The 11,212-nt window shown below is 29.7% G+C and overlaps 1 protein-coding gene across 1 annotated transcript; it reads right to left on the bottom strand.

Annotated features, from left to right (window-relative positions):
• Nucleotides 1-5,152: 5,152 nt before the first annotated feature.
• LOC114386591 (stem-specific protein TSJT1-like) lies at nucleotides 5,153-10,601 on the bottom strand. The gene is made up of 5 exons (XM_028346612.1): nucleotides 10,279-10,601; nucleotides 6,766-7,006; nucleotides 6,549-6,669; nucleotides 6,174-6,283; nucleotides 5,153-5,426 (listed from the first exon to the last, which is right to left on the bottom strand). The coding sequence occupies exons 1-5, from the start codon at nucleotides 10,479-10,481 to the stop codon at nucleotides 5,391-5,393; spliced, it is 711 nt and encodes a 236-aa protein (XP_028202413.1). The 5' UTR covers nucleotides 10,482-10,601; the 3' UTR covers nucleotides 5,153-5,390.
• Nucleotides 10,602-11,212: the final 611 nt, after the last annotated feature.

Raw genomic sequence — 11,212 nt, 5'->3', positions numbered from 1 at the left:
AATGATAGTAAATTAAAAGGAAAAGTCATATGTCTTCGTTCTGTGACTATATATATGATGTGTGCTATGCTATTTACTTGTTATACATCTATGCTTAATTTTTACTCTCTGTTATAAATTTGCCCATCGAATTTATGATAGGGAGAATCTTTACTCTCTGTTATACATTTGCCTAGTGAATTATGAAGAACCAATATGCGTATTGGTCCATCCTCTTCTCCAAGTATCAACATTTTTTATATTTCAAAAACTAAATCCATCCTTCAAGCAACTCCAAACAATGTACAAATAATTCCAACATATCAACAACATCAAAACAAACTTCAAGTTAGAATTTTCATTAACACTCATCAATAAAATAAAATAAAAAACACCATTTTAAACTCAAAACCTCAATTTTCTCAAACATTCATTTCCATACATTTGATTCCTTCTCAAGCAAATTTCATATCAATCCAAAGCAATCAAATAGAAAAAAGTTAATGCTTCCCTTACCTTGTTGGGTTTCAAGCTTGGGTTTGCCTAAGGTGAAGAAAGGAAAGGAACGATCCTTAAGTCAAGTGAGAAGCTTTCTTCTATCCCACCAACCCCTTAACACATAGGCATGAAAGCATTACATAAACAAAACCTCAATTAGATTTTGAACCAAGAATCCTTCATTGGGTCAACTCATGGAAGAGAAAAATAAGAAAAAGAAGGAAGGAAGAAACTTACCACATCAACAGAATCACTAAGATTCCAAGGGAGGAATGAGAGCAACTAAAATGTAAGAAACCTCTTAAATCTTCGTTAGAGAAATGAAGGAGATTGGGAGGAAAAGGGACAACGGCTAAAGGGGGAGAGAATTTTCATATTTATGTGACTAGGATTTTGGGTTTCATAAGTATTCTTCTAACCATACTTATTCTCCCTAACTCTCCTTAAGGTCTAAAACAAAAGATCAAACATAAAGCAGCCAAAACAAAAGAGTCACTAAGAGTCCAAGAGAGGAATAAGAGCAACTAAAATGTAAGGAGGCTCTTAAATCTTCTTTAGAGAAATGAAGGTGGTTAAGAGGAAAAGGGAGAAGGGCTTGGGGGAAGTTTTCATATTTCTGTGACTGGGGCTTGGAGTTTCTTAGAGACTCTTTTAATCATACTTATTCTCCTCAACTTTTCTTAAGGCCCAAAAAAAAAAAGATCAAACATAAAACAATCCTAAACAACAGAGTCATTAAGAGTCCAAGGGAGGAATAAGAGCAAAAATGTAAAGAGACCCTTAAATCTTCCTTAGAGAAATGAAAGTGGTTGAGAGGAAAAAGGGAGATGGACTTGAAGGGAAAGTTTTCATATTTTTGTGACTAGGGCTTGGGATTTCCTAAAGACTCTTCCAATCATACTCATTCTCCTCAACTCTCCTTATGACCCAAAACAAAAGACCAAACATAAAACAGCTCAAAGCACACAAACAATGAAAAGGTATTTATTTACATTATATTTTTCTAAACATAGAATTTAATTTAATTTCTCTTGCAACTTAGTTTATATCACTTAATCACATATTTTGACAATCACTATGTTACAAATTACGGTAAAAAAATTTAAAAAGTAAAATATTGCATTAGCATTTATTGATATTTTATTAGAATTCAAATTAACATTTAATGTTAATTTTGTCATAACTCAAATAAATCATAAGAAGAGATTTTGATTTTTTTAATAGATAAGAATAAAAAAAATTGATGACATAAAATACATGATTATTATAATTTTCAATATTGAGTTATAATTATGAAGTCATGTTTTAGGTAATTCAATAATCTATTCACTTTTGATCAGCTTAACCTTTTGTATGCATTTGGCATGCTATCTTTAATTTAGAATAGGAAATGGCTATTTTTCATTTAGATTTAGATAAGTAGTTTTAAATTAATTTATTAATTTAAATTATCAAATGGTTTTTCAAAATTTTAACTATTATTAAATAATAAATAATTTTTTAAAATTGAAACTAAATGATCTTAAATAATTAAAATTAAATTTTCTAATTTTAATACTAAAAAATTGTTATAAATATTTTAGGCATAAGTATATTTTTTTCATCCTTAAAATTTAGTGTTTTTCTTGTATATTTTTTTAAATTTTTATAAATTATGTTTATTTTAATTTTTTATCTTTGGGATCAATTTTTGTTATAAAAATAATGATGTCGTAAACAAAATGATGACATCATCATGTCATCACTTGATGATACCTTAAAAATATCATGTTATATCGATATAAAATATCATGTCATCATTAATTTACATAAACTAAAATCAAAATAATCAAAATTTACAGGGCTGAAATAGAAAATGACATATTTACAAGGGAAAAAATTATGAGTACATTACATTTACTTGCATATTAATATTTTTATTTTAAATATAAAAATTAATTTAATAATAAAATATTCCTATTATAGCAATGAAGAAAATTGCATAAAAATTAAGTAAATTTATTTTAATATGTAAATTGTACAAATTTTTATTCTATTAAAATAAATTACATATTAATATGTAAATTATTTATATAATTTGTTTAATTTATAATTTTTTTATAATTAAAAAATAATAATAACTCTTAACCTAATGATACATACAAAATATTATTTACAAAATTAATCCAACAAAACAAGTCACATAATGATTTATTATATAAAAGTTCATAAATCAATTCTTACTTTAATATTTTTTTTTCACTCCATTTAATCTCTTACTACATAACTATTATATCAATATCCTACATAACTTGAGTTACAATGTGTCAAATTATAAGAAGACCATAATTGTAATATAGCAGTTATTCATTAATTAAAGAGTTCTTGTAATTTGAATTGTGCCTCCGGTCATAATTATAGCTAGTATAATGAAAACCGTTGTTTTAAAAATTAACTTGGGTTGGCTGGTCATATCGGTCTGACAAAAAACCAATACTGCAACTAACTAGAACGGTTCCATTATTCGACCAGAGGTGTCATTGACATCATTAAACCAGTAACTAGTGTAAACCACCCCAATCTCTCCAACGAACCAGATGTTGCTCGCCAGACATGCTCCCGGTTTTTTCATTCACACGCGTAATAAAACGTTACACAGAATAAAATAACTCACATCATATATCTCCGGTATGAATTTAATTTAACCAATCCGAGCCTATATTTGTATAATGTGACCAATTCTATGTCAATTACATAAAAAATCATGAATGAAGTTCATAAATTTGTTATCTCCATTTCATTTATATACAACGTCAATTTTTCAGCCATCAAAGTATCACAATCGACTTTAATTAAAAGCTCTGTTAAGGCAAAGTGGTAATATATAAGAGAGAGAAAAGTGAGGTTTAAATGTGATTTTTTAAAATTAAATATTAAATAATAATTAAAAATATGAAATTATTGTGAAACCCTTAAAGTAAAATAATTAGGATAATAGAGGTAGTGATTTTTTTGTCCATAGTTGTTTGTGTAGAGTGTTAATGCACACCAACCAAAAAAGTGGTGATTGTGTATTAGTGAACTCATATATAAAGAGGGTCACTCTAGTAAGAACATTGTTTTACATGAGAATAACTAATAATAATTATATGTTCAAGATTAAAAATAATAGAAGATTAAGATTTAAATATTTAAAATTTAAAATTAAAATATAATATATCATCAAATCTTTAAATGATTTATCAAATAATAAACATATTTAATAAAGATTTAATTTAACACTTCGTACAATATCTCAATTAATCAATCATCATCATCACTACTATGAACATTGATCCCACTATTATGATCAACATCACCATCGTTAGTGTTGGCATAACGAAGATAGTCATCATGCTTATGATAGTAATGGATTAATGATAATCTTAAAAAAAAAGTCACGGAATAATTTTATAAATTTGATTGTTGTTTTATGATTTTTTTAAAGATTTGATGGTTATGTTATATTTAAATTTAAATTTTAAATATTTTAATTTCAATAGTATATTTTTTTTTATTTTAATCTAATTATTATTATTAATTATTCTCATTTTTCACGTAAATCACTGATTCAGTAGTTTGAATGATAACTAAGTATCATTGTCAAGCCAATTACTGGCTCGAGTTTTAAAACAAATAAGGAAAACCATATTAACGTGTAGAAGCATGTCAATAATGGTTATGGCTCCTTTTCAGGCCAATAAGATGATATTAGCTGTTTCCACGCACTCAGTATCCTGGCATTAGCTCAAGGTTGCAACGAATTTTTAAAGAACTTAGCCTCGGTTTTAGGGAAAATTATTAGGTAATTTAAGACAATTAAGCATTCATGGTACAATCAATTCCTATATGATATGTATTTAAATTTTTCAATTGAGGAGAAAATTTATAACACGTGATTATATGTCATGTAATAATTAATTGGAAATTATGTGATTCAAAATTATCTAATAATTTCTCAAGTTTTAAACATGACTAACAAGACAAAAATAAGACACAAGAGATTGCTACATGTCTTTAGAAAGGTATAACACAATTTATGGAGATTATTGCTCCATTAAGAATTTTATTGTGCTTACATGGTTTGAACTTTCATGGAATTTATTTTTTAAATGACTATAAAGACGTGAATACCAAGGAATTTATTCTTTAAATGATTAAAAAGACTTGAATGCCAAGTTGAGTGTCTATATCAAATGATACACCAGTTATTCTAATTTAAAAAATTATCTTGAATTCAAATTTTTCGGAATTTTATCACTCATTGCAAACGAGTGACCTTACACGACTTGAGGAGGAATACATTCCATGAAAGAAAAAATAGAAAGAATAAAAAAAATTACTTGTATATCTAGAACACTCCTCAATGGAAGAACCCTATTTCAATTTTTAGGAAAAGCCGTAAGAATCCAATCCCCCCTTAAATTAGAGCAATATTTATACATTCATTTTTTTAAACTCTTATTCAACGTTCATAATTTTTTTCTATCTCTTTTTTCTCATCACATCATATCAAATTATTACTTATAATACTTATATTTTTCTCTCAGTAAGTATATGTGCATTTGGAATGTCCAAGTATTAGTCTTTCTTAAATTATTACTGGCTAGAAGTTTACGAATCATCTTATACGAACACAGTTTGTATTGAATCATTATTAGAAAATCTCAAGCCAAAAGCATATATTTTATTGTATTAGAAAGCGCAACTGTACATGAGAAACACAAAATCCTAACTAATGAACACCATAATAAACTCTTCCACCAGTCGCACTCTTGTCATAGTCATCATTAACATTATTTACATGACCCCTCATGCATGCCTTACCGTCACAAGCACATAAATGCATTACTCCATTAATGCATCACACGGTACTCTATTTGAAAATGAATCTTCTACTCTGTGGCTGCAAGAACAGTTGATCCTTCCACCTGATAATTCATCACATCAAATAAACAAAATATATCATAAGATATAAGTATCTAAGTTCATAAATGGAGAGAGCCACACAGACAAAATAAACAAACTAACCATGAACGCAAAAATAAATGTTGAAAGTCAATTTGTAAGTAACTAAGTAAATAATGTCACTATTATCTGTAGTGGAGCTTTCCAATTTTTGCACCTAACACTCAATTTTCCTAACACTCGATTTTCTTGTTAACCAAGGCCAAAGACCTTGTACCCAAACAAGACTTGTCAACCACTTGGAGGCAAATTAAACTTGCATAGATTCTAATTTTGCTATTAGGAATGAGTTACGAACAAGTATAAGTATAGTTTACAATGTTATTACCTCAGTGAAATTGTTGCAACTGGCAATCCTAGTTACATAACGGATGTTCAATTCTAAAATCTTAAGCTCTAAGGTTACCTTCAAAAGAGATATGGAGATTAAGCTTAAATTAGTCTAACCCATTCATTTTGGACACTACACCTTCCATTTAGTGAAATGTCGTTTTATTCATGGCCTTTTTATGCACTCCTGTTCTATTGTTCTATTGTCTCTGACCTTACACTTTTCCTTTGTACCTAATGCAGTCTTAACTGACATTAACCTTCCATTACTGTGGGGACTGATCACTGATTCTCTATTCTAAACAGAAGAAAATAATATTCTGCAAAGAGAACTGAGAGCTGTACCAGCAATTATATTTAAACTCATGTCATCTCGTTACCTTGAAAAATGCACCCCAGATTTCCTCTTCCTCAGCAGGGACTGCAGTAATCTTATTCTTTGGATTTTCATAGCATCTCAATCCTCCAACTGCTGTAGAGTAGAAACATCCTGTACAATTTACAGAATAACAATGTCAATAATAACAAAATACTTACAATTTTGGGGTATAAAAAAGAAACAGAACATATCAATATAAAAAACTTCATGAATTTGGTAATGTTATATTTTTTTCCCTCCTCTACTTGTAAATTTCTCATATTATGAATTATCATCATCTTGGGGGAGGAGGGAATGATCCAATCTGTGATCACTTGGAACAAATAGTTGCTAAAATGTTGATAATTGTGATACACTCTAACAAAATTAAACTCACCTTGAGGGAAAGAAGCAAGCGACTTTCCACAAGAACCTTTAAGCAAATCTGCATCATCAGCAAATGCTACGTAACCATCAGCTGTGATTCCCCAATAGAGAGGAACCTTGCCAGCTTGATCCTGTAAAAAAACAATGCAAGTTGAAGGTTGTGAGTAAAAATGACTAAAGATCATGTGGTGGATAGTCATGACAAATTGATGGGGTAGATAACTTACAGAAGCCACAAAAAGGGTAGAAGTGGACTTGTCAAACACTATGAAAGCAAAGCTCCCACTGAGATGGCATACAACACGATTGGCAGGGTAGGGTGCTCGATCACGTAAAGCTTTGTAAGCCTCAATCACCAAAATCACTTCATTGGCTGACTTGGCCAGTCCATACTGTTGTCTCAGGCTGCCCAAATTGTCTAGAGCCCCCTCAAACAAGCAGAATATCTCATCCTTAACAGCAAATGATCTGCCATTTTCCACTTAGCATTTAAACCAAAAATATAAATAGATAGATAGATAAAAAATCAATACGAAACATTGAAACGGTGCAATCTAGCTAAACACTTCACATATCTTACACTAACATACTTATTATGTTGACCTAAAACAACTACTAGTTGAGATACAAAGTGCAACATTTACGTTAAAGAAGTGTACAACTAAGTTACACTCATTGATTTTTTTTATGCATTTTCTAGGAGAGCAAAATGTTCTGCAAACATATTTTTCAATTTTTGGACAAAACTTGAATCAAGTTTCTTTATTTATTTACTGTCCACAATCAAATAGTAAGATGTAGGTGTTCCTTTTCAGATTCAAAAACATAATTTTAATAAAAAAATATTTAATGTCTAAAAAATATTCATCTGCGTTATTTAATTAAAAACCTTTATAACTAGTGTGTCTGAATAACACATGAGAATCAATTCTCTCACAAAATTATAATGACATCCTATAAAAGTAGAAACAAATAATTTTTACTTTTTTTATAAAAAAAAATTAATTAATTTTCAGTATAGATCTAATCCAAACACACTAAAAGAGAATATAAATAGATTCAACGGAGTTTTTTATTCTCCGGTCCCACCAATCTAATCTACGTTATCCTTATCTAGTTATCTTCATTCATATCCTCCTTGGGCCATAAAAGCAAAAGACTGGAACGAAAACAACCGTTCGGGAAATAATAGTCAGCATTTTGAAGTGGAAAATGCAGACGCAAAGACTAATAATTGAAAGTGAACATACCAGTTAAAGGGGCCACCAAATTTCACGTCTTTTTGTCGAAGAAAAGAAATGAAAAGTTAAAGACATCATTTATTGCCAACAAATATTGAGCCTACAGTGACGTCTGGAGGTAAAATATATTTATTTTTTATTTAATTTAGAATATGTAATTTATTAGTAGTAGAATTTAATAAAAAAAAATGTGCATAATGAATAAATACTACTTAAGATCATTGGTAGAAAGATTAAAAAAAAATCATAATAAATAAATTTTTATTTCATATTTAACAACAATTAAAATAAAAACAGAACAGAATTGAACATGAATGCAGACCGTGCTAACGCTAATTCATTTATCTTAAAGTTCACTCTAAACATTGAGCAACTATAGCACCTTTTTTTTCAATGAAAGAGCAACTATAGTACATAAAACAACTGTATAAACTATAGAGTGCTTCCGTAAACATAACGTCTACTAAAAACTCGATAAAAACCACATAAACAAAATAAAAAATAAAAAACCGTAATATTAGCTGACGCAATGATCTCATTTAATTTATTTACTTTTAAGTGTTTGAAATTTTCCAAATAAAGAAGGTCCAAGTAAAATGGGATACCAGTACTTTTTCTCTCATTTTTTCAACAAAGATCAACCCCGAATTTTACAATCCACAAGAGCCATGGAAATGGGTTCAACAATACACTCTGGGATCCATAAACAGTAACGTGAAAAGAAGCTCTTGTAACGAAAAGAGATCGTGACCTAGTTCGAAACGTTTATTTTCCTAACCATTATTATTAACTCGAACTTAAAATAACTGCTGTTCATGGAAAAAAAAACTGCCCACATAAAAGCATACTACAAAAGTACTTACGTGTTTCTGAAAAATAAAATAAAAATTTAGCTATAAGTCTTCAACCTCCTATCTATGGCCAGGATTCCATGCAATGACTGTATTGTTTTTTCACTCATCAACCGGTAGTGTATTGTTTTTTTTTAACTTAGTCACGACGTGGCAATCATCATGCAAAAGAAGAGCATCTGTGCCAACCACTTGCTTCTCTTTAACCGTATCATTGTTAAATTATAACTGTAGGAATTAAGATCACTCACCGATCGACCCCATACTATAGTCCAAACAGTTATTACACATCACAATGCTATTTTCTAAGAAATGACGCATTTTCTACTCTGTCGGTCATCTTTAACTTGTCTTCCGCAAAATATCAACAACTTCTATATTTATTTTCATCTCCCAGTTGTACGTTTTTTTTTTTCGGTAGAAAGACAATATCGGATGTTCATAACTCTCAATTTAAATTTGCAATAAACCGAAATATTTTTTAGCGAAAAAAACGAAAGAAAGAGAAGCTATCCATGTCTGTTTGGCTCCTGACAAATTTTAAAGATGGAAAACCTTCAAAAAGATAATTTTATTAAGTGCACATTAGATATTTATTTAAAAATACAAATCAACATTAATTTTTATAAATAATTGAAAATATCAATAAAATTTATTTAAAAAATTATTCAATCATACTTTCATGAAAATGAGCCTTCAAAAAGAAAAAAAAATGAAATAAAGAGGACAATTTTTTTTTAATTTATAGAATTACATAATATTAATATTTATGCATAATATATAGGTTAAATCATTTAATCAGTATAATTTCATGATTTTTACTTCTTTTTAGTCTCTCTAATTTAAAAATGATCTTTTTAATTTTATAATTTATATTTTAATTCTTTTTTAATCCCTTTAATCTCTTCAGTTTTGAAAATCGTTTTTTAAAAATTTTTATAATTTTATGATTCTTATTTATTTTAGTTCTTATAAGGACTAAAAAAAATATTTTAAGAATTAAAATATAAATTATAGAATTAAAATAATCACGTTCAAACCTCAGAAATTAAAAAAATAAAAATTATAAAAGTAAAGGGAACAAACTAATATATATAAAGTTAAATTTAAAACTATACTATTCATATAATTCTTCTATATAGTATTTTTTTATAACACTTTGTATCATTTTAATGTAGAAAATATTAAACCAAAAAATATTTATCAAAAAATGAAAATTTTAACCCGGCGTTTTTTACTTCTATAAATCTGTTTTCAATCATACCGTAAGACACTGCTAATCATTTATCAAGATCATAAGAAAGCATGCAATCCGGCAAATTAATATATACGATCAAGTAGCCAGTGATCCGAAGGATCAAAACTTTAATCACCAGCAGCAACAACCGATCACAGACGATTCTTCCATTCTGTGTCAGAAATTTTTTTACTTAATTTATTCATTTGTCCTTTAATTATATTTTTTAAACGCTTTCTTTTTAAGTTCAGTGAGCAACACGCTCTTAATTCCTGAAGCAGGAAGCGTTTCCAATTCCACCAACTACCAAATGCGAAGAAATGAATAATAACAGCGACGTGACAAAAACGGCGTCGCTTGAGTGATTCAACGGTGTGCATGGTGGAATTTATCACTTTATGATGCGTTTACCTGGGATGCCACGGTGATTCGTTGTGGTGTGTGTAAGCCAACTGCACGTGTTCCCCCACCTGCAGCGACACCGCCGACGCCTTGCTCTCCACGAACCGGTTCAGCAGCTTCCCCGCCGTCGTCTTCGGCGACGGCGTTCTGCTGCCAGCGGCCACCAGCTCCTCCGGCGGCGACACCACTGAACTGCTGAAGATCCCCAACATTTTCTCTCTCTCTCTCTCTACAAAAAATAAAAAAGAAGATAAAAAAAATTGTGTTTGCCCCTTCGCTCTCTCGGTTTCGCAAGAAAGTACACCCGACGGAGAATGGGATAGGAACTGCACAAGGAGTCTGCGTTTCGTTATAAAGAGAAGGAAGGGGGGCAATTCGGTCATTTCCTGCGTAAAAATATTGTTTTATGTCTATAACTCCATCACTAGTTGAAGAAAAATAAATAATTTCTTGCACGTGGGGCCCACGTGATGGTGATGATTTGTTTCGCACGAGAATCAGGATCAGATACCTTTTTGGCTTTAGCCGCTGTGATTATCATCACGCTGAATGGGATCATCACCGTTTGTTTCGTGGGTAGGGACAGAGGAATGGAGTTATCTGCTGCGGAAGCATCCAGATTTGCTTCTGTTTTGCTTCCAATGTCATGCATGCTGATATTCCCAATGCAAGAATTTAATTTAAGTATTTAATATTCTTTAATAGGTTTTTATTATGATATTAAATTGAAGAATATTAAGTGCATATTTGTTTAGATATTTTCAACATATTTTACATCTTACAAGGCATGAAAGGCAAAAGTAACAATTTCGTTACTTCTACATTGTAGTACATGTTTAGTTTAATTCGTAGTTAAAATTATTGTAATGCACGGTTTTAGCGTACATCTAATGAATAAAAATAAAATAAAAGTAAAAATAAGAATTTCAACCCTTTTGCAAAA

Source organism: Glycine soja, chromosome 15 (genome assembly GCF_004193775.1).
Source record: "Glycine soja cultivar W05 chromosome 15, ASM419377v2, whole genome shotgun sequence".
NCBI classification, from domain to species: Eukaryota; Viridiplantae; Streptophyta; class Magnoliopsida; order Fabales; family Fabaceae; genus Glycine; species Glycine soja.
Note: the sequence above shows the minus strand (reverse complement) of the source record. Positions and strands in the feature narration are given on the sequence as shown.

Bases quoted from the DNA above. Each gene is read 5' to 3' on its own strand.
- LOC114386591 (XM_028346612.1), bottom strand. From the start codon at position 10,481: ATGTTGGGGATCTTCAGCAGTTCAGTGGTGTCGCCGCCGGAGGAGCTG. The intron at 6,670-6,765 runs GTAAGTTATCTA...GTTTTTTTACAG, and splicing joins CTACCCTTTTTGTGGCTTCT to GATCAAGCTGGCAAGGTTCC. The intron at 5,427-6,173 runs GTAACGAGATGA...ATGAATTATCAG, and splicing joins TCTGGGGTGCATTTTTCAAG to GTGGAAGGATCAACTGTTCT.